This window comes from Crotalus tigris, unplaced genomic scaffold (genome assembly GCF_016545835.1).
Source record: "Crotalus tigris isolate CLP2741 ecotype Arizona unplaced genomic scaffold, ASM1654583v1 scf7180000017741.1442986301:2390832, whole genome shotgun sequence".
NCBI lineage: Eukaryota > Metazoa > Chordata > Lepidosauria > Squamata > Viperidae > Crotalus > Crotalus tigris.
The window spans coordinates 96950-120938 of record NW_024096608.1 but is presented as its reverse complement, the minus strand read 5'-3'; the positions used below and the strand labels follow the sequence as shown (position 1 = coordinate 120938).

The 23989-nt window shown below is 43.4% G+C and overlaps 1 protein-coding gene across 15 annotated transcripts; it reads left to right on the top strand.

The window, feature by feature from the left end:
* Positions 1–23989, top strand: WDR72 (WD repeat domain 72). 15 transcript variants are annotated; one of them, XM_039339920.1, is made up of 21 exons: positions 1–1948; positions 2408–2545; positions 4834–4997; positions 5263–5369; positions 6003–6093; positions 7281–7455; positions 8077–8153; positions 9267–9386; positions 10108–10253; positions 10507–10603; positions 11099–11240; positions 14491–14715; positions 15185–15402; positions 15595–15790; positions 16365–16576; positions 18038–18843; positions 19508–19581; positions 20486–20568; positions 21289–21436; positions 22887–23012; positions 23252–23989. In XM_039339920.1, the coding sequence occupies exons 3-21, from the start codon at positions 4845–4847 to the stop codon at positions 23305–23307; spliced, it is 3252 nt and encodes a 1083-aa protein (XP_039195854.1). In that variant the 5' UTR covers positions 1–1948; positions 2408–2545; positions 4834–4844; the 3' UTR covers positions 23308–23989. The 15 variants fall into 15 exon arrangements, 13 of the variants coding, with proteins under 13 accessions (XP_039195854.1, XP_039195853.1, XP_039195855.1 ...); XM_039339919.1 differs by having other exon boundaries at positions 2408–2556; XM_039339921.1 differs by lacking the exon at positions 2408–2545 and having other exon boundaries at positions 2–1948; positions 6015–6093.

Genomic DNA, 23989 nt, shown 5'->3' with positions numbered 1-23989 from the left:
AAAAACCCAGCAGAACTCCGCTGGGGTCGCAGACTAATCACTAAACTTGACAGATTGCACCCTGATAGGGTGGCGCTTCTGGTTTCACAGCCAAGGGCACCAAGGTGTTTGCAAGTGGGTGCTCCGGTTTGGACCCAGAACTACGGGCCTGGTCATCTTTGGATTCCAGCTGTGGTCTGCAAGGTCACTGGTCCGTTATCCTACGAGGTGTCCTTGGACGACGGCTGCGTTCTCCGGTGGCACATCAACCAGCTGCGTCCAAGACTGGACTCTTCCTCTTCCGCTCCTGGGTTTTCTCTGGGGGGGAGGAGGGTTATAGTGTGCAGAGGGAAGGGCGCTGTCAGCAGTCAAGGGCAAATGAAGAGGCAGGGGAAGGCCCCTCCCAAGATTCCGCAAGTGCGCCCAACAGGAATTCATGGGAACAAGGAACAATGCACACACCATTATGTACTCCAGCCAGGGAGTCACCCAGGGGGTACCCGCACTATTCACAAACACACTACAGCACTCCAGACAGGGAGAATAACCGGGAGTATAGTAACAACTCAAAGTCTACAAGAGAATTGGCATCCACCCAAAGAAACTGGTCCAATTCTGCAATTGCTCCCAGAAGGAAATCACTGAAAAAGGGGGTAGTCAGAGAAGCAAATCCTGATTCTGGTACCTCCGGCACTGAATGGGGGGCAATAGGGTATTGGGGCACCGTAGATACCCCGGACAACCCTTCTACTGGGCTTGGGAGTGAGGGACTGTGTTCCCAAGATGGGTCCACAAAATACTGGGTGGGACTCAGAGGGTCCAGACAGCCTACACTCAGGCAGATCAACCAGGTTCAGGGAGGAGCAAAGTCCTGGTCTGCCAAGCCCGGTGGGCAAGCAAGCAGACCAGGCAACAGAACCCAGGTCACGGGGACCACTAGGGCAGCAAAGAGGGGGCAACTTAACTCCTGTAATGGCACAGGAAAACCAAGGAGGTTCCCAAGGTCCGAGGAGGTCGCAAAGGGCTAAACACCCACCCAAATATCTTAAGGAGTTTGTGACGTTGCTCTCAAGGAAAAGACAAAGCAGCTATACTATAACTGAATGGGTAGTTGGAATTGTGAGTGTAAGGCAACATAATTCCAAAACAATAGCACGGTACCATACAAAAGTGTGATCCTGGAATAACATCCACAGTCCATGCATTTCAATGCTGAATGAGAATACCACGTCCCTTCAGAGAGGTCGCATATATGGATAGAGTAAGCTTTATCTGGGGGGAAGGGGTGTTGTGTCCTGAGCCTGCAAAAGCAGGCTCGGGACGTTGCTATGGTCCCGGGCTGTTGCAAACTGCCGGGGACCAGACTAAGCGGCGCCAGCCTGCGCGCATGTGCAAGATGCGAAAGCACGCCATTTTCTCATTGTAACCTTTTTGCCCGGGAATCTACATAATTAGAGAGAGGCTTGCAAGCCTCTGAGTTGTGTTGGAGTGAGCAGAAGAAGAATAAACAGTTGTTGGCTACAGAATGCGTGCTCTTCTTCCGCCATTAACTCGAGGACTTAACAGTCTGCACCAGAATTGATCTGCAGTTCACAATTTAAACAGAAAGGGAATGGAATGACTGTAGAAAAAGAAAATACCTGGGCCTCCATTCCGTTGTGCTTCCCGAATGTCAAGCAGCACTTGGACTTCCCTTCTGCAGGCTACAACCTCCCTAGGGCTGAGCTGCAGAGGGAGAGAAACAGAAGCCAGCAGAGGCAAGTTTTTACTTGCTGAGCCAGAACTGATTCTAACCTTTGCAGCTCCCAGCCCACCTCGGAAACGTGACTGGAGGCGGAGGCGGAAGGAGCAGCAGCAGTGGGCCCTTCCCAAGGACACCAGCTGAGCACAAGAGAGCTCTCCTCAGCTTAAGGAAGCCCCTGGACTGGATCAGAAGAGCCCCATTTTCAGGGGGAAAAACTTCATGCTGGTGAGTTGGGGGTAAAAGGAAAGTGGAGAATCTCTCCTTCCTCGTCTAGCCCCACATAAGTTCTTTAATCTCCAGATTTCCCATTAGCTCAGAAAGAGTCGTTGGTTGCCCCTGAGCACAACCGCAGATCAGGACAGGATAAAAGGAGGACAGGGGCTGTCACAGAAGCTGCTGTGGGGGGGAGGGGGGAGATGCATACATCTCTCTCTCTCTCTCTCTCTCTCTCTCTCTCTGTGTGTGTGTGTGTGTGTGTGTGAGAGAGAGAGAGAGAGAGAGAGAGAGAGCAAACCTAAATGTCAATCTTAACAAGGTCCCCAGTCCCTGGACTTGCCTAGGCTGCTCTGGGAGGGCAAAGGGGATTCCCTCAGCTTGTGGGGGGAATATGCAAAAATGTCAAAGAATGGAGTTGTAAAGTGTCAGAAGCAGAGCAATAAACTGTGGTGTCCTCTTCCCCTCCAGACCAGAGGTACATTTTGGAAGAAGGATGATTTTGTTTTCCTGTCCTGATGACCAATACTCTTGGGTCCTCTTGACACAGGGGTGTGTGGCAGGAACCAAAGCAGGGCTGCAATATCAAGAAAGTGGGCCAAGCACAAAGTGAGTCCAAGGTCAGAGTCCCTTTCCAGCCTTGGCTTCTGATCTCAGAGCATTTCACCACTGGCCACCATCTTGACTTGTGCTCAATTGTGTAGCTTGTTCCGTCCGTTCTTTTTCAGAGCTGCCAGATCATGCTTTAGCTCCTGCCATTCAAGCAGAGGTGGACATTCCTTTTTAGGCAAGTTTTGGGTATTCCGCAGTGAGGTATCATTGCAGGGTCTGGATTGGATTGATAGAGGTGGTTCTTTTACACTCTTGAGGCTGCTGAGCCTCTCCAGAATCTTGCGGTTGGGTGGTACAAAAACACAATGAAGAGACATGTTGCCACTTCCTTCCTGAGCAGAGGGCAAGTGATTGGCATACCTTCATTCAAGTCGCAGTTGGCCATCAGCTTCAAGTGAATTTTGCTTCAATTATTTGGGTTTCACGGCAAACACCATCGTGGCTATGCACCTTCAGACCTGGCCAGTTCCCCTCCTGTGTGATTTTGTGCAAACTCTCCCTGGGAGCTATTTTGATATTCTTTTAAAATATCCAAGTATAATTATAAAAGAAGTGTGAGTATGAAACCTATTTTTTCAACCACTTACTCTTTTTAAATGGTTTAAAACAAATCACCCCAGGATAGCACATATCAATAATCTGAGAATTATAACTAAAAAAACAGAAGAGGATGTTTTACAATAGTTGGCAAAAGCCTCCCCATGCTTGACGTTTCAGCAAAGCACTTTGTGTGCAAAGGCCTTGTGTTAGTTCTGTGGGACCTGAGGCAGAAGGAGGCCTGTGGAAACCTCTGTTAACCTCCTTCTTGTTCTAAGGGAGGAGGTGTTCTCCTCCCCACAATTGCAAGGTCAAGTGCAACATAAACTATTTTAATGAATGATGTATCACTAGAAGACATGAGAAGACCAATTCAAAATTCCACCAACACAGAATATTTCGATTGAATCATTGCCCTGTTGACTAATTAAGAAAATAGTTCTTGCTAAGGAATCCAGAGAAAAAACATTTCCCTCTGAGAAAGCTTCTGAGCAATCAGTCAAGAGTGGCAGCATGGAGTTGCATTTGTGATCAACAGCTGGAGAGGCTCTGGCTGTGCTCCTCACATTGGTGCAGAGTGAAATTAGTCTTTCTTTTTTGAAGCAAAAGCTGTAGCAGATTCTAGCTCACTGCCTGGCCTGGTCTCACAATCAGAGCAGGTACATGAGTGAGGGGCAGAACAGGACACACAATCTCAGCCCCAGCTGCTTACCGCAGGAAAAGTCCCTCCCATTTCTTTACCCCACACCTCCCCTAATTGATTTCATAGTGTCCAGTTTATTTTTCTGTTTCTAAAGTTTTTTTCTGAATGGCCCTAAGCTTAGAAAGGGTATTCCAAAGAAATTTATTGAATTGAATGCTTTATTAATTTATTCATCCATTCATCACATTTATATAGACTGATTAAATAGTCTGATGGTCACAGTTCTCTAAGCAGTTCATACAATACACGTACAATACAGTACAGATATGGTCTAGACTCTAGAAGAAGAAGGCGTTCAACAGACATTTGGTTAAAACCAGCCTAGGCTGGAAAAAGAGAAGGAAGTGAGAAAGAAATTTAGCATTGCCCCACCTTGATTCTCTTGGATATAAAAGCGGGGAGAGAGGAACTCTGCCAGGCTTCCAAGAATATGTTAATTATACCTTCAACAATAAAATCAGTTCCGGGAGTTATGTGGTTATTATTCATCAACAACCTAGCAGCCTACTTTGAACTAATTAAAGTTTTCAGACTTTTTCAGATGGAGTCCCAGATAAAACAGATTCCACTGACAATCTAGAAAGTTAAGAGAGCATGGATTACTACAATTGCAAATGGGCAGAGCAGATAAGTGACAATCTCTATTTCACTGAAGCCCAATTAAAAATATCTGTGACTGGCTGACTCTGGTGAATTCCAGAAGATCCAAAGCTATGCACTTGGTCTCTTTTGCAATCCAGCAAAATGGAATTGAATGGAGAATTGGCCTCTCTCTCTAAATCTGGGCAAGAAAAGACTGTGGAACAGAAGAGGCCAACTCTTTGATTTCTTTGTCCATTTTTAGACAAGTCAAGGGAGAAAATTAACTTATTTGAAACATTGACATTATGTTTGATTTATTGATAATTGCCTAAGCTAAGACTAAAAAGTCCAGGTAAGGAAAATCACAAATGAAAGATTAAAAAGCATTAACACAATGCAAAGGAAAACAGCCTAGAAAACACCTCTCTACCTCCTGTTAAAAAAGCTGTCCCTGTTTTTTCAGGCAAAGCCACTATGAGGAAGTCCGTTCAGATGGTAACCCTATGGGGAAAACAAGCCCCTCCCCACAGCATCACAGCTATCCTCATCACAGATGACCAGAGAACAATCGTCACAGGGAGTCACGAAGGCCAAGTCTGTCTTTGGGACTTGCTACCAGACCTCCAGGTGTGAAAAGTTCTCCTGGCTCCTTCCAGGGCTGCTCCCAGCACCAGTCTGGTCAGAGGAAAAGCTCCTCAATGAGGACTGCATCTTCCCAGGTGGAATTAGCCATTCCTTTTGGGATACCGTAACCCTATCACAGTCCAGAGAGAAGCAATTTCATTCTTTCCAGTAGAATGTTATTTTCCATTTATCTGCTCTGTAATCAAAAACATACTATCTGTTATTGAAAAACAATCTCTTTGACTTCGTTAACTTTTTGCCCTTATAGATGTCATCAAGGCAGATGCTTTTGGGGCACACGGCATCAGTGACGTGTTTGGCAAAGGCAAGAGATTTTGAGAAGCAACCATACGTGGTCAGTGCTACTGAGAATGGGTCAGTCGCTTTGCATTTCCCATGACACCTCATCCATGGCAAGTTCTGAGTTGAAGGAGATAGACGTGCTGTTTTGGAGCAGTAGAAATTGGTGCCTTGTGGCTTTCTTAAGAGTAATTCTTGCTAAGGTAGCTTAGGACTGGTATGAGTATCTCCAAGATTTCAGGTGAAAAAGGGGGCTAGTTGTCGAAGAGCCCTGGAAGGTGTTTTAATAAAAGATCTTTTCAGTGGGAGGCCCAAGATGAAAGGGAAGACTGATCTTCTGAAATACAGAGAAGGGATATGAGCCTTGATCCATTCTCAAGAACACAAGAACCTTTGTGTAACCTGCCTCTGATGTGCCAGCTAATAGAAGCAAGGTAGCTTGTTCAATGTCTGAGACAAAACCATTTTCTATGCTTTTTTAAAGACAGCTCATGGGGATATTGACAAAACTGTTCCTGTGTAGGTGAGGAAAGTTAAACCCTAACAATTATTTTAAAATGGATTTTATCATATTTCAATAATAACTGGTTTCGGTGTAACTTACACTTTATCTACTTCCTTCTGTCCTTAAATTTCGAAGTAAATCCCATGCTGTGTGTGTGTGTGTGTGTGTGTGTGTGTGTGTGTGTCATAGCATATCATCAATAGTTCTTTTGGCAGAGAGATGAGCATTTGGGACATCACCAGTGGACGGTGTATAGAGAATACAAGGCTTCCATTTCGGCACACAGCCATCTGTGTAAGTAGAACACATCCTTACTCTGTTCTTTTGAGGATCATCTCTTAGCAGCTTCTTCTTACACAGGGCTTGATGGTGTCTCCAGTAATTTGATGAAAAAATGTTCCAGATGTGAGAAAGTACTAAACAGAATACAGTCTGGGTTTTATACCTACATTTATAAAAATTTGAGTAAAGGCTGTCCTTCCAGGGCACAACTAAATGAAGATCTCAGCAAATGCTTAGAAGTCCATGACTTCTGGTAAGCACTGGGGGTTCAGGAATGCTCCGACTGAATCTGGCATGCTGTTTCTTTTTGGGATGCCATTACATCCATTAGCTTCTGTCTAGCACCATGCTGAGTTGAAGCGGCTGCACTTTCTGCTTTCTTTAGCTTTGGGAGGAAGGAACCGATTGGACAAGACTGGGCCATTAACAAAGCATGCAGCTCCTGCTGCCATAGAAATTCAGCTGCGCACATCTGCAGCTCCTGCTGTGGTCTTTTTAGCAGTGGGGCCATGAGCTGAACTGAGCTTACCTGCAAAGTGGCTGCAGGTTTGGAATTGGTTGAGAAGCCATCGGCCTCAGACAGAATCTGCAGATAGCGCTGAGCAAAGTGCAACAGCCTTGTTTCACTGCACTAGCCTGCTTCTGTACTGCAGTGCCTGTTTAAGTGCATCAAATTTAGAATTAGAATTAGTATGCTCAGGAAACATTTATAATGGAATTCAGTCATGTGATTTGCTTGCATTGTGGGTGAGATGCAAAGAAGAGTCTCTTTCCACTTGTGCGTCATCTCTCACTTTTGTGTACTAGTGATGGTGCATTTCCTTGGTACACTAGCATTTTTCTGTAGCAGGACAAGGAGATGCAGGAAGAAGTATCTCCTACATGCATCTTTGGAACGGCACACAAATGAGATTGAAATAGGAATGGAAAAGGGTCCACAGGACTTCCTTCATAGCTTGGAACAATCCAGAATCAGCTCTAGGTCTAGGATGCTACTGTAAGCTGTCCAGATGCATCATCTTGGTCAGCCACTAGAGGGCAGAATGCACTTGGCCTGATCCACCCACCTCTGGGATCTGCAGGCTGTTTGATGAAGGCTGTTCCCAGCTAATGTCTGGTAGTCTCCGGATAACAGAGGTGCTTCTCAGTGGGCTTGGGTCCTGCCAGCTAATCTCTCGTGCCTTTTTCTCTTTGTACAGTATTACCACAGCTCATTTCGCATGGCAGGAGAGGGCTGGCTGGTCTGTTGTGGGCAGTATAACGACATCCTCATTATTGATGCGATAACCCTGGTTGTGCTTCACACATTAACCTCTTCTTCCTCTTCAGACTGGATCAGCTGCATGTGTTTAGTGCATTCTCTGAGGATTCAAGGTATATTTGCTATCAAAAGCATGCAAGTTGGATGCTTCTATGGGAAATTATCCATGCTTATCCATAGATAACATATAGGAGGATTGATGTAGAATTGTATTGGTATATCTATAATTTCTTTGGTGAGTGGGTGGCTACATGTCTGTTTGGAAATTACAGGAATTGGTCAGAGCTGCAGGATACAGTACAGTACTTGACAACATCATTGTCAAGAAGGCTGATGGTTTACTCCCAGAGGAACCTCCCTCCTGCTGGGAGCAAGGCTGGATTCTGTGGGACTCCTTTTCTTCTGGTCAGCACTTCTTAGGCTCTGGGACACATCAGGACTGTTGGTGCAAGGACAATTTTGCCCGTTCTTGGGACCCTGGGGTAGTGAGCGAGGGCAGAGCAAGCCTCAATTCTGAAGGCTCGGAACAGGAGCTGCAAGAACCCCAAATGGGTGCAGCCACCCACAGACATGAAGCAGGACAATATGAGGGCTCTCCTTGGAGGCTGGGCTTAGCTGCATGAGCAGGGTCTTAGCCCTTCCGTGTCATGTCGGGCGGGTAAGATCAACAGCACCATTTTCCTTGTGCCCCCTGCCTGTGACTCTCCCACAGCCATCATGTTTCACTTTTCCAGAGGATTCTTTACTAGCAGTATCTGCAGCAGGAGACCTTAAAGTCTGGGATTTGTCATCTTCAGTCAGCAGAATACAGGTGAGAAGCAAACGTCCATGTCCTGGGCCAGGTGTCTCTTTCTCTTCAGTCTGGCAATGTTGATTCAGGAGGGTTAGAAACATTCCTGTGAATGGACATAAAGGGGCCCCAAGTGTGTGGAAACTTCTGGAAAATTCTGCATCCAGGCCCAAGCCGAATGCAAAGCAAGTTTTCACCTAGAAAGGAATGATTATATTTGACATTAAAGATGATAGCAAATTAATTAATTAATTTACAGAAAAAAACCCAGGTCAGTTTTTTTTAAAGGTCTAATTCCAGTTACAGATAGATCAGGATAACTAGAAAATAATTTATCTTATAAAGAACTCCTAAGATTTGGTTGCAATTATATTTCTGGAATAAATTTCCTAAAAGAATCCAAATCTTAAAACACATATTCTCCGAACTAGAAAATATGCACAACTTTCCAACTGTCCTAAATCAGATACTGTATGGCTTTTGGAGTAAGATCTCACAACTGAAGGAGTGCAAAGGGGCATGGGGTTATTCTAGGACACATCATGATGCATCAACATGAATTTAAGGGAAATATCAGTTAAAAGTATTGGTAGTTTCTGTGCTCCCTAGACATGCCAGTATAAAATCTCTCATCAGTCAATCATATGGGGAAAAGTCAGTGAGCCTCCCTGGCCTTTGCTTTTTGTTTTGTGTGCTTGGTCTGTTGCTTTGGGTTTTATTTCCCATAACCTCCCAGGGTGGAGAGTGCCCTGGAGGTCTCCTGAAGTCCCAAACTGCTCCAGACAAGGCAGCATGGTTTAGATGTTGAAATCTTATAAGGGAACTGGCCAAGGGTTCTTATGGTCCCTTTGCCCTCATAGCTTGAGAGCATGCTAGAATACAAGAGAACTGAAAGGGAATAGATTGGAAAAGGAGTTCAAAATACAGCCATTCCCCCAGTCTTTCCATTAAATCTTAGGAAACCAAATACCATATTTGGGAGAGGCAAATTCTTCCCTCTTAATCAAATCCATTGATCTATTGTGTCAACTTTTACTTTATAGCCCAACTGCAGTGATGACTGATCATGGTATTTTTGTTTTCTTTTTTTAATTCCTCCCCCAAATGACCTTTTCTTTTTCTTTAAATTTGCAGGAGAAGCAAAACATTTTTGAAAGAGAATGCCAGCCTCTGGACTGCACACTCTGCAGCGCAATCCGATTTTGCACTTATACGGAGAGGCTTCTCTTAGCTGTATTCTCTACCTGCTGGAAGGTACTTGTTATACAGCAGTGCATGCAATATTAGGCATTTCTTTTACAAATAACTTCAAGAGCTTATCAAAATGCAGATGTTGAGTGAAAACTGAAAAATAATCATATACAAATTGTAATAGAGAATTAAGTCATACAAAATGATCATGAAATAGGCTAATGTTTAATAACCAAATCAATGTACAGATCAAATTAATGTTATTGATTTTAACACACATCTATTTCCTACAGTTTGAGAAACTAAATTAAAGCTATATCAGAATGTGAACATTCATGTTTCATTCCTTTACAGTAATAGATCGGAAGAAAAAAGCATCTTATTATTCTAGGTGTTTCTTCCATGATTCTGACAACTTTAGTGACTGAGTTTAATTAAATGAACTGTTAGGCCCTGAGTTGATGAACTGTCTGGCCAGGATGTTCCTGGATGTGCCAATGCTTTTCTCCAGTGTACTCGCTGGACAAAAAGACCACCCACCCACCCCACTCAGAAATCTTCTAGAAGGCATTCATCCCACCCAGGTTTTCCACTGTTCCAAGATTCCTAAAGTGTGTCCTGCTTCCAAATTTACTTTGCTCCCATGCTCTGTAACTGCTTCCTCTGATGGGAGGGAAGCGGATGATGGGCCAGGGCTCTGGCCAGAGGGATAGACATCTTTAATTCCCCCTTCCCCTCTTTATAGCAACAGGGTCACCTTCCCCCTTTTTGTCTCTGGCTTCAGGTGTATGATTATTGTGACTTCTCCTTGCTGTGGACTGAGCTTAGCCCATGCAGCCAGACCCTGGCAGGAGGGGAAATCCTCGCTGCCCACAGGTTGATCATTTGGACAGAAGACGGGCACGGCTACATCTATCAGTTGGTAAACAGGTGAGACACACCAAGCAAGGAAGTTGGCAGAAGCACCACCAGGAGCCCGTGAAGCCTTTTGATGGCTTCTAAGGTCCTGACTGGGGGACCCTCTCTTTGGCCCAAGGGGCTTTCAGTCAGGTAGCTGCTGCCCTTGTGGGCCAGGAGGGCATGTTTGTTGGCGCAATACCCAGAAGGAAGTGTTTACTAACAGAGGAGCTTCTGTTCCCATGCATTGTCAGAGGACTGATCCTCCCTCTTCCCCTGTTTTTAGTGGCCTTTCACAGAGCATACAGCCATCCAAAGGAGGGGTGCTGAAAGAAACAGTTCGTCCTGTTTTGCTCTCTTCTACTGAGGTGGAAGACAACAAAGTAAGTTGGCTGGATTTCTAGAGACCATTACAAACTAAAGGCCCATAAAGCTAGGAACTGAGGGCATTTTCTCAAAAGATTTTCAGTTTGCCATTGGAATCTCCATGGATTCCATGGATTCCATGGAGGAAATTAAGGACATTAAAATGGCTCCTTGCTTTCTTTCATGTTTCTTGCATCTCTAAATTTGTGCTCTTTAACCTGAAAATCAACTTGTGAGTGATTGGAGGCCATTCTCAGCCTCAGACCATTCAAATTTCTAGAGGAACACAAGTATGTAAGGGAAGGTGAAATATCAATATCCTGAATATATGCATTTCTTAGACTGCTGTACCAATATTCTAGAAAACACAGAGAAAGCTGTGTGAAGAGAGAACAAGCAGAAGTAATCTGCAAACTGTTAATTGGGACTTGTGGGGACCCCTCAAAGATGTTGCAGAAATTGATTATCTATCAGCTAACTCAGTTCCTCTTCTGTGATTTTATTTTCAATAGAGTTTTTCTTACATCATGGGCTTCATGAACGAAAGGAAGGAACCCTTTTATAAGATTCTTTATTCTGGACAAGCTTCTGGGAGGATTACTTTATGGCATGTTCCTGATGTGCCTGTTTCAACTCTAGATGGCTCTCCAAAAGGTTAAAATGTTTTTTATTTTAGAGTTTGCACTGGAAAAGGTGAAGATGGGACCTCCTAGCATAAACTCCCTTACTACTTTGCTTATCTACTCTATTGTATTCAGAGGGTGATCTGGGTTTGGATATACATCCCTGCTAGATAATATAGGCATTGGGAAGGTAGACAGTACACAGTGGCTTCTCACCAGATCTTATTTTTCACAAAATAAGCCTTGTATGAGAAAACATTTGCACCATTTTGACTCTTCTGCTGGAAAAAGTGTGTAAAATATGCAGGTGACAGAAAATCTGGAGAGTAAGTTCCTTCTCCTCAAGATTGCCCAAATCCAGGGAAGAAGTAATAAAAAAAGAAGTGCTTCTTTTCTTTTTTCTTTTTTCTTGAAAAGTTTTATAAAAGTTACAATACATACCCCAAAACCCACCCACCCTAAACCCCCCCGTTCCCCACTTCCCAGAGTTGAGTACAGGGTAACAAATATAATAATCATACTCTAACTAACATTAACCAACTATGTAAATAACCAAGCCCATAATGCGTTTTAACTCCCCTTTAACATAAAAATAAACAAATTAAAAATAAATGTAATAATATAAACAAGTTAAAATCCTAATTTTTGAACAATACAATATCCAAATTGTTAAACAATACTAACAAAAATAATAATAAAACTAATAAAAATTCCATTATAATAAACTATTAATAATAATAATACTCTAAAATTTACTCATAAAGTAGATGGAACTTTTTAGTCCCATATTTATTCTGAATATAATCTATCCATCTTCTCCAAACCGAAAATGTATCTTTCTTGTGAATGATCCTTCAAATAAGCAGAAATCTTAGCCATTTCTGCTAAATTTGACCCTTTAAATGTCCATTCTTCTATAGTAGGCAAATAATCCTTCTTCCAATATTGCCCTACCAATAACCTTGCAGCTGTTATCAAATTCAACATCAAATTAATTTCTTTAGCATCACAACCTACAATAACACTCAATAAAAATAATTGTGGAGTAAACTTTATCTTTCTCCTAAAAATCTTTTGAATGTTCCACCAAATCTTAATCCAAAAAGCTTTTATATTTCTACAAATCCACCAGATATGAAAATAAGTAGCATCCAAGCTACCACATCTCCAACATTTGGGCTGTAAATTAGACAACTTTTTAGGATCCAGATGCCATCTATAAAACATTTTGTAAAAATTTTCTCTTAAATTTTGGGCCTGGGTAAATTTTACATTCCTAACCCAAATTAGAAATCGGTTCTTGAATATTTTGGGCCCATTTTACCATACAATCTTTAACTAAATCCATTTTCGAATCCAATTCTATTAAAGCATTATAAATTCTCTTTATATGCGCTCGATTTTGATCTTTAATCTGTTTTACCAAATTCTCATCCATTAAAGTAATACCAACCTTTTGATCTAACTTCCACCTAGCCATACTGAAACCAAGACTGTACAATATTTTCTTGCTTTAACTCAACTAACGATTTTAATTGCCATTCATTCCCTACCAATCTAAGTAATTCCTTATAAGAAGTCCTATCCAAATTCACACCCATAGATACCATGTTCATGTTCCCAGGAATCCCCCAGATTGGTATTTTGTAATTTAACTTATAATAATACTTCTTCCAGACACGCAATAAAGCACTTCGTAAAATATGAGATTTAAAAGCCTGGTCAACTTTTTTATTATAAATTAAGTATGCATGCCACCCACATAATAAATCCCATCCCTCAAGATGAAGTATACTTTTATTTGTTAAATTAAGCCAATCACTAACCAGTGTTAAAACCACCGCATCATAATATAATTTCAAATTAGGCACCTTAAGTTCTCCTCTTTCCCGTGCGTCTTTGTAAGATCTTAAGTTTAATTCTTGGTTTTTTCCCCACCCAAATAAATTTATTAATACCCTTCTGCCATTCATCTAAATTGGCGTCTTTTTTCAAAATTGGTATCATCTGAAACAAGAAAAGAAACTTTGGTCGAACATTCATTTTAACAGCTGCAATTCTCCCCAACAAAGATAATTGCAATTTTTTCCAATTGTTTAAGTCGTTTTGAACTTTTAACCATAATATCTCATAATTATTTTTATACAATTTTACATTAGAAGCTGTAATATATACTCCCAGATATTTAACCTTTTTCACTATTTCAAAACCTGTCAATTTAACTAACATTTCCTTTTCCTTCATAGTCATATTTTTAGATAATATTTTAGTCTTATTATTATTTACCTTAAAACCAGAAACTTTCCCATACTGAGTTATAATTTCCATCAAGTCTATAACCGATTGAATCGGTTGAGATAATGTCACAACCAAGTCATCCGCAAAAGCTCTCAACCTGTAATCATTTTTTTTAATTTTTATTCCCTTTATTATAGTTGATTCACAAATTTTAATCAGTAAAATCTCCAATGTTAAAACAAACAACAATGGCGACAACGGACATCCCTGTCTTGTACCTTTTTCAATTTTAAATGTCTCTGTTAATCCCTCATTGATTATGATTTGTGCTGATTGTTGTTGATGTATAGCCCTAAGAGAATATAAAAATTTATCCCCAAAATTCATTTTATCAACAACTTTCAATAAAAATTGCCAATTCAACTAATCAAAAGCTTTTTCAAGCATCCAAAAATATCATTGCCGCAGTATTATCCAAATACTCAATTAAGTTAACAATTTGTCTTACATTATATTTCATATATCTTCCAGTTATAAATCCAGACTGATCACTATGAATCATTTGCTTCAAAACTTGCATTAATCTATTTGCCAATATTTTTGAAAAAATCTTATAATCAGTATTCAAAAGCGATACAGGTCTATAATTCTTAGGCTGGGTAAGGTATTGATCCTCCTTTGGAATCAGCGATATAAAAGCCCTTCTCCAAGACGGAGACACTAGAAGTGCTTCTTTTCAACACCTATAGTCGCCCTGTAGAGTTTGCTTCCACACCACAATACAGGATGGCTTTGAAATGCTGGGCTAAATTCCTGGGGAATAACAGTCTTGCTGGCTAGTAACTAAGATGACTGAAGGCTACCTTGGAGGCCGATGCTTGGAGAAGGCCATCCAGAGGGGTGCTTGCACTCATGTTCTGCTTATTTTCCATCCAAAGGCTTTTGGTGGGCCCAGAACACTAATCTAGAGGGACCAAACTCTCCTCAAGGATATGAACGGGAAGATGCCATCGCTCACATCTCATTGGTTTTTTTCTCTGCAGTGATCCCAATAGCAGCATCCAGAACTATGCAGGATGACTTTAATATCCACTGTCAGATAGCTGAAGGTATCCCGGATCACCCCTGGGAAGCGCCCATCACAGTTTCTACATACATTCCCAGCCTTGAGAAGTTGGTCTGCGGATGTAAAGATGGCAGAATTATCACAGTACCAGCTTTGCATGCTGCGAAGGCCAGACTGTTGGGAGAGGATTCTGTGCAGAAAGGTGAGCAGCTTTGCAGCAGCTTTCTTTGACTGAGATATTTACAGGGATGTCAACTGCTGGCCCGCAGGCTGGTTGCATAATGCAGAGGCCGCGCCTACCTTCAACTCCCAGGTGCTTCAGGGACATGGCCACTTTTTTTTACGAGTGCCTTCTTGAGTGCCAAAGCAATGAACACCCCCTCGCCCGTGGGACAGCCATTTTATGTACCTCCACCCATCTCTCGGGCCCAGAAAGGCTGCCTCTGGCTCCCTGGGGGTCGATCCAGGAGACCAGCTGCTTGGTTCCCCCTCTGGGAGCGTGCTGTGCTGCCCACTCCTCTCTCGCCTGCTTCCAAGGGCCACGAGGAGCCCCCGCCCAACCGAGCCTGCCTCAGCTGGGGCCTCTGGGCTGCAGAAAGGCAGCAGCGGGGGCTCCTGGTGGAACAGGAGGCTCTTTCACTGTACTCCTGCCCACTCGACTCTCTTTGCAGACGCCACTGCCGTGCCCCACGTGCTGAGTGGCACTGGCTGCAGCGGCGTGACAGCCCTGCTAGTGCTGCCCAGCCGGCCGGCGCCCTGCTGGCTGCTCTCCGGGAGCCAGGACTCCTGTGTCGTCTGGTGGGACCTCTTCACCGGGGAGGCACTGCACCGCTTCGTGCTGGACGCGGGGCCCATCGTCCGCCTGCTCCTCTCGCCGGACAGCTGCAGGGTGAGTCGTGGCTCCTTGGGAGCCCAACCAGGCGGGCGGGCTTCTGCTCCGCTCCAGGGTCGGGCAAGGTCTTGGCAAGGCGAGAGGGGGGCCAGCAGCCCTTCCTTCCCCAAGGCCGCTCGACACGTGGAGCTCTTCCCGATGTCCCTCTTGTATCTGGCCGAGGAAGTCTTCCTTGCCTTGTCTTTGCAGCGGAAAGGTCATCGCCTCGTATGCTGCGTGTGCAGTGACCACTCCATCGTACTTTTGCACGTGCAAGAACGCACCTGCCTTTTGCGTGCCAGGAAACACCTTTTTCCCGTGACAGCATTACGATGGCACCCCATGGAGAATCTGCTGGTCGTGGGGTGTGAAAATGATTCGGTCTACATTTGGGACATTGAAACAGGTGAGAGAGGCGATGCTGCTCTGGTGTCGCCCCCCCCCCCCACTCTTCTGCTGCAGGCAGCCCCCTGGGCCTCCTTAGGAGCTAGTTATAATCATCAGCAGGAAAGGAATAGATGGACTCTCATCTGCCCCCTATTTTTCCTCGTACAATTCCTATTTGTGATTATTAGAGGAAGCAAAATTGGCCCCGAATAGATTTGCTTTTTGTCTCTCAGCCCAAAACCTAGACCTATTATAAATAAACTGCAGAAATATGGGTGACAATTAGATGGCAGGCAGCTATGCTATCATCAAAGGGCCATCAAGATTATCAGCTCAGTTAGTGGTAAGTGTATGAGCAAATAGCCATGGACCCTGAATCCTTATCTCGGTCTGTCCCAATAGAACCCAGATTTCGGTTGCAAAACTTTGGATGGGCACTAGAGGGCAGCGTTTCTTAGCGTTTAGAGAAGCTTACTTGTCCTGATTTGGATTATCAGAGATCATTGTCTATAAAAAATTGTGGCCTGATCCTAGAGAATGCAGGAAAGAGACCTGCTGCTGTGAACATCCACCTTCATTTCCTCTTTGCCTAGGAAGTCTAGAGCGCTACGAAAGTGGGGAAACAGCCAAAGCTATCCTTTCTTCCTGTGAAGATTCTGGTCTTATGGCTGACCCTCTTTATGCAGCCTTGGAAGAAGATGGCCACAAAGAGAAAGATCTGGGTGGCCCATTGTCCAGCTCCTTAGCCTTTGGCAGTTTTTCCTGCAGCAGGCTCGCTCATCAAAGGAGGTCTTTTTCTCATCAGGTGAATACATAGAAGGAAGCCACTGCTGGGTGTGTGAAGGAAAGCCTTTTGCGCTCCCTTTAGAAGCCTGCCCCCTTTTCTTCTCCAGGATTCCTCTGATGACTCCTGCTTCCCCATCTTTGGACTGTCCAGTTCCAAGGACTGAGAGCTCCCATTGATAGGTTTTAGCTACAGGTGGTATTTGTTCTAAATCACTGTAATGGTAGATTTCACTCATTCAATCCTTTTAATTGCCCAAGTGTTGAAAAAGGGCACTCTGCATTACAGTACACTTATTAGCTACCTCATCCATACAGACCTTTGCAGCCTCTCTACCTACTTGTGCAAAGTCTGGGCATTTTCAGATGTCAGTGTGCATGCTGCAAGTATTGTATAGAACTACTGTGTTCTATTAGTCATCAATAAGTTTAGAGGAATGTTTTCAAATGAAAATGAAGTATTCACAAAGAAAAAGCAATAGAAGCCCTTAGTAAGAAAAGTGTGTTTAGCAAACAAGAAGACGCCCTTGAAAAGGCTCCCTGGCTATTGCTGCTGCCAACCATCCCATGAAGCCAGCCTAGATGAGTAGTTCACAATTGTGTTATGTTTCAAAGGATCTCACTTCTTCTCCCTCCCCCTCCCTCCCCCCTTCAAAGAGCCCTCTTTGGGATACAGGGAAGAATGTGGGAGGAGAGGGCTTTTTCAGGAAAACATGCAAGTCAGCAACATCTGCAGACTTGAGGAAAAGAGCACAGGAGACCTTCAGGTTTTCCAGTTGTTTGCCTGTCTGGTCTTAGAATGGCTGGGATTCTGCATGTCTTAGAACTAAGATTAGAATTTGCCTTGGAGACAATCTTGTCCTTTGCTTGTTCGGTTTGTTTACAGATTAAGGGTGGCCAGCTTTGGAATGCTGATTTCTGCCTCATGGAGGCTGGCAGCACTCATTGCAGAATTGCTGGAGTCCAAAGGGAAAAGCGGGGCTCTTGATTGAAGGGGCTACTAGGGATTGAGGGAGGGCTCTTCATTTTACACCTGCTGCCAAGTGGGGTGGACCTCCTAAGGGAAAGAGAGTTGTGTCACCTGGAAGAGTGACAGGAGATCCCTGGACAGATGGTGCTTGTGGCCGATGACCCACAGCAGCTTGGCTGCAGTTGGACTGAGCCTAGAAATCCCTCTGACCAATTAAAACTCCTCAGGCATTTCCTTTATGGCTGGTTCACTACACATTGGATACATGTTTATGTCATTTGGTTGTTGCTTTTCAACACTTCTTTCCCATATTGATATGTCATTTATTCCTCATGTCTTTCTGTTTGGTGTTTTGCTATTTTCACTAGTGGCTTACTTTATACTTTTCAAAAGTGAAATATTGGCATACTTACTGATTACATTCATTGTTACATGACAGCCACCTGAATTGGATATAAATGTATATAAATATTTTGTTATATCAACTAAATTATTAAAACATTTATCTTTCAGTTAACTACTCTCTGCTGGGCTCAGGGGCCTTTTGCTGTTTGGCCATTGCGGGCAACATGGGAGAGCATCAATGTCAACATACTCCTTTTTGATTTGGAAAAGCTGGTGGAATTGCTCTGCTCCTCTCAGGCCAATGGACTAAAGTCCTCCAATTCCTTCAGCACCCTCGACATTTTAAAGAGAGCCAGAAGCACAACAGAGAAAAGGACATTAAAGAGAAACAGAACTTCTGGATCCCTCTCTCCAGTGGATGGGCAGGTCAGAGTGGTTAGTGAAGAACAAGACTCTGGGGAGGTACATATAGGTGGAACCTTTGAACAAAGTGATGGCTTCAAAAGATGCAAAAAAGCAAAGAGCTCCAAGAAGATTAAAAGGCAGTCCTCAGGAAAAACTAGCCCAACTGTTGCCACAGAGGCAGCCAAACTCCTTTTGTCCTGCTTTTTCCCCTGGGGTGTGAACAGAGAATTGGATGGTCTTTGTGTTCAGTATTTAGGTATCTTGAGACTTTTTTCTCCTGTCTCCTTCGGACTGCTTTCAAAAGACAATTATCTTACTCTGATGTTACCAGGATGGAGCAGTGCTAATTCTGAGAGGGTGGAAGAGCAGCAGGAGGTAGTCAATCTATTTTCTAGCAAAGTGCTGCATTTACATAGTAAATACTATAGTGTAACCCAAGAGCAAACAGACAAGAAGGATGGATGGAGAAACACTGTTACTTCTACAGAGCAAAGGCTAGCTCTCGGCTATTTGTTGAGCAGGATGTCTTTAGTTCAAAGGATAATTAATAGTCCTTCAGAAAAGTCCAGGTAAGACCGAGTCTAGCTTTTTCTGAAATAAAAATTAGTTGCTGTAGTTAGAAGAAACAGATGGATGAACAATTCTTGCCTATCATACGTCATTCACATATATCCTGGGGTTCCCTTCTCCCCAATCAGCTTCTGGTCACCAGGTCTATTCCTCTGAAAGGCCTGGGTTATCTGGTTCCTGGGAGAAGGTACCCTTCCGAGGCTTTCTTGCATGGTGTGCCCCACTCTCCTTCACAAAGAAAGATCTTACCAAGCACACACTACTTCCTCAAACTGCCCCCCCTTCAAAGATATAGTTAGCTCCTGGTTTTCACTTCACTGACTTGTCTTCTTTATCATCATCATCATCGTTATAGCCTGTAGTTCACCAGCTTGTTCAACCATGGCTAAACTATCCTCAACATACAGTACTTTGGAATGTTGCAAGAGCCCAGCTGAGTGGGAATTTTTCTCCTGAGTAGAGGCCTTTTCAGCTTTGTTTGCCTGCAAGATACACATTAAAGGAAGATGCTTTCTTCCTCCTCCTCCTCCTTGTATATACATGTGAGCTATCAAAGAGCTAAACTAACAGTGGAATTAAATTAATAATTATACTGTGTTTACCTGTTGGCACCTTTGCATGCCAACAGGTTCCCTGAGAGACAAATGATCTCTTTGCTTTCAGCCTCATGAAGCGCAACAAATGGAGACCTGCAGCATCTCTGGTCTTGGATGATTTTAATCTAGAGACTTCTCCACGTGAGTCCTGGTGACACAATCCACATTGTTTCCTAGGTGTATGATGAGAGGAAACCTTCCTTCCTGAAGAAAAGCCATAGGTTGCCTCAACCCTTCCAAGCCCTAAAATGTGCAGAGGCACCAGGTAGCCCAGAGGCCCTGTGGAAGACCAAGATCTGTCAGTATCTCCTTTTAATAATTTCAGCACATGGTACAATAGAACTAAACATTATTAAATACTATATACATTATCCAATATTCTTCACAATAAAGATAAGAAATGGTAACAAATATAGGCAGGTTAAGAAAATTCCAAGACAAATAGAAGTCTTGGTGCTGAAAAAATTGTAAAGGAGCACTTAAAATCATTTGGTGAGATTAATTAGTTGTTTAATTTTACAGGCTTTTGCCTCAGAGCAGAATGAAACTTCTCTTAATGCAGCTGTTTACAAAAGTTTGCTTTTTAAAATTAACCAAGATTTCAGAAGCAATGGCAAATATAATTTACTTTATTTATTTGCTCATAGGCCAAAAATAGTAAAACAAACACTTTGTATAGATGATACTAAACTAAATGAAAGAAGTTATAAGAGAAAGTAGAAAGGGAAAGGGGTATATATGCCTGCAGGTGGGGGAGGATTAGGAGGAGGGAGGCCCAGACTGCAGTTCTGCTTTGGAGTGACTTTGAGCCAGTCCCCAACCCTCAACCCTCAGTGGGGAAATCTACAAGCAACTGCCTGCCACCTGCACTGGACCAATATGGTAGATTATGGTCAGCATTATTGTGCCCTTGTGAAAGGCCCTTCTTTTTTCATTTCACTTGTCACTCTTGATCCAACTGTCAAGGAAAGGGATCCTTTCTAGAGAAAGTTATATTCTGTAGGAAGTAGATCCTAGCTGACAATGAATGTTTCTTCTGCTTCAGACATGTTGAGGTTTCCTGTTTGTGAGTCAGATAATCGTTCATTTGTCAAGCTAATTTCTTGCTGGAGAGACCAATCCATAGAGGTAAGAAAGCACCATTCCAAGGGCTTAAAATCCCCTCAGGTTTCAACTGGAGGAAGAGTTTTGCAGGGACTGGATCAACAAAGTGGAAGTTAATCCTGGGTGGGAAGCATTCCTTCTCTTCCATGCTGTGAGCCTTTGTATAAAATTTGGCAACCCATTTCCCAAACTGTCTGATGCTTGATGTAGGAGTCCCTGGTCATTCCTCAGTGTTTACCAGGGTGCCCGCTCTGGCTGAGCCTTCAGCCTTTCAGATGAAGGGGAGCAGCTAGAAGGGGAGCTCAACAGAAGAGGCCACCATCTGCTGGTCTCTTCCTCTAGACTCCTTCATTTGCAGAAGCACCTTGTGGCTGATTCCATTTCCAAGCAGGCCTTGCTGGCTGGCATAGACTGTTTAATTATATATGTAAAGGCTATTTGTTGTAAGAAAAACTTTTGAACAATTCAGGATAAACATTCTCTGCATATAGAAGAAAATATGTGCCCAGCCCTTTCCCTGATGTGCTAACTTGATAGGTGCATGGGATATTTTGGAATATTTCTCCTCTAGCACTTTCCTTCCACCCAGCCTGCAGCTGGACTGTTGCTGCCAGTTGCTGTTGCTGCCAATTCAGCTCTTTTTGCTCTTTCCCTGAACTACCCTTCTGGGGAAGCAGTGGGGCAAGGAGGCCTGCAGAACCAAGTCTGTCCCAACAGAAATTTAATTCCCCCTCTCTGTGACAGGTGATGGAGGCCACTCAGGCAACTTTGCTGGCTGAAGTGGAACAGAGCATACAGCAGAAGACCTTGGCTGGAGGCCATGGGCAAACAAATTCTACCAGACAGGGGACAGAGGGGGCCGAGAACCTCCCTTTGCAGGGTACAGCTTTTGGTAAGGTTCACAACAGTGATTTGGGGAGGAGGTACAGAGCAACCTGAGGCCTATTAATAGGCCTATTCCTATTAAATTATGGAGGCAGAGGAGTGGTGAAATCCACATTTACTACCCCTGTATTTACCTGCCTCCTACATTAGGGAAACATGCCATCCCTCCCCCACCATTTCTTCAAGTTACAGCAAGAATTGCTGCCATGACCCCAAGAGGATGCTCAGTTCTTAGATGCTGTGCCAAACCTTTGTGGGTTTGAGCCTCATCTTCCAGCAGTGATGCTTAAAAAAGAGACCTGGTGATGGCACTGAGTTGTGTCCTTGTAGAATCTCTCTCCCCCTTCCAAGGAAATGAAAGGACTGGCCAGACTTGACCAGACTTGTCCTTGATTCTTTTTAGTCAGCTGTGATTAAGACCTTTGGCCGTGGTCTGCGCTTCAGCCGGTGTTCATTAGAGCCATGCTTCAGGTTACAGCTCTTTCCTGTAAAGATCTACAGCTCAATATAATGCTTTCTCATCTGACAACCGTGGTTGCAGTCAACCTCTTTCACTTTGTCAATGCTCGTTTACAAGGGCAGCTCTAACATTAGTGGTCAGGTATTAAAGAAAATGCATTGGAAGAGTCTGTAGAATTGCAGCTTATTTCACTCCTTGCTTCATGTTATTTAGCAGAGAACTTAATGCAACAGAAATCAGATTTGCTGTGCATTTTACACAAAATCCAATTGTCTAGGCGCCATACCAGACATAACCCAAACCTTAGGAAGATAGAATCTAATAGGCCATGTTCAAGCCTCATGTGGAAGCCATATATTTGGGATGCCTGATCCTTTAAAAATATTATTAAAAATATTCTCTTATTCCATGTGCTCTGTGGAAGAGATAGTCAAGTATCCACATAGCCACAGCAGCAGTGCCTAGCAAGTTAGTAATGAAAAGTTAGGCAATTCCTGCTGGTATTTGGGTGAACATCCTTCGTAAACCAAAATAATCTCTGCAATGGATTACAGTACGGTATGTGCATAGTCAGGGGAGTGATCTCTGAGGGCCTGCCTCTTTTTTTCCCTGGTCCCCTGGCATGGGGAGTCCAGGAACTGGGGGCTGGAAGGGACTGCAAGGATCATCTAGTCCAGCTGTAATCCTATAGGACCCAGCTGTGTGCAGCTACTCCAATGTGAGGCTGTTTTCACAGCTACTCTTCCAAATCCTGCTGGAAAACACCAAATTGGTGGCAGTGGGGAAGAAGACTTCCACTCACCTTAAGAGGTGCTGCTGCATTGGCTACTCTTTTGTAAGCAACAAAGTGGGAAACTGAACTCCACTGAGTAGAAGCAACACATGGAGGGATATTTCTCTTTTAATGTTTTAATGTTCACATTCATTTTAATCTACTCAAGATTTGGAAGGGTGGGCTTGCTATTGAAAGACTATAAGGTCTTGTGATTCTTCCCAGGTACCATGGGCATGATCAAGTGTGAGAGCTGCATAACCACACCAAATGTTGAAGATAGGGAAGGTTCTGCAGAGGAACCGGGGAATCCAGGTGAGGTCCTGATCAGTGGAGCCATCATGCCAGCAGGTACATACAGCTGGTTTCAGCAGCCTTTGTGTCAGATTTTGCTTGGACATCAGGAAAAATGTTATGATTGTAAGAACCATTCAAGCATGGAGCTGACTTCCTTAGAAAGTGGTAGACACTATTGGCTGGAGGTATTTAAATAGAGGCTGGGTGGCCATTGGTCAGAAAATTGTCAGAGAGCAGGTTTGTACCTTTCAAATTAGATTATCAAAAACATAATTCATATTATTACTCAACAGATGCAAAGAAGCCACTTCCTTGGGTGTCCAAACTGTGTTCCTGCAAAGTGTGTTAGAAGAGTGGTTGAATTTCCCCATGAGAACAGAGAATTGTTGCAGACATAGAAGTGTCTTCCCTTCTTGGCTGATGCTGGCTTGGGAAGCCCTCCTGTTTTCTTCTCAGCTTACTCCTACATCTCTTCCTTCAGTTAGTTAAATATACTCTGACTGCCATTGCAAGAACTCTGGAACATCAAGATTAGATTGACCCCAATCCTGGTGACCTATTGCAAATCGCTGAAGAACTGGGTATGCTTCAGGCCTTGGGGCAGGAGGTATTTGTCAGTTGTTGGTTTATCCTCATCAATCACTGTAGGTTTTTATTGTTGATTTTTTTTAAGAGTTAAGACAATTTACAAAATGAACATGCCAAAAGCCCATTTTATTTAAGAATGGGATTGCAAGCCTGGTATGTAAGAAGTCAGGGTAGGTCCTTGGGGTGCTTCATTCTCAGTTGTCTGTTTTCACAGCCTAATTTCTCAAGTACTTAGAATTTGCTTCCATGCTGTAGATGGGGAAAATATCCTTTTAACAACCATGTAAACTTAAAATTTTAATTTATAGTTAACATTTGATGGTCTTTAATCACTTTGCAAGTGATTAAAAGGAGCATAAAGAATAAATACTGCAGGCCACTTTAGCTGACTGTGTTCAGCAGGTCAGCGGTTCAAATCTCACCGGCTCAAGGTTGACTCAGCC

Coding starts and splice junctions, on each gene's coding strand:
- WDR72 (XM_039339920.1), top strand. CDS start 4,845: ATGAGGAAGTCCGTTCAGATGGTAACCCTATGGGGAAAACAAGCCCCT. Junction 7,456..8,076: donor GCATTCTCTGAGGATTCAAG/GTATATTTGCTA, acceptor TCACTTTTCCAG/AGGATTCTTTACTAGCAGTA. Junction 23,013..23,251: donor TGGAGCCATCATGCCAGCAG/GTACATACAGCT, acceptor ATTACTCAACAG/ATGCAAAGAAGCCACTTCCT.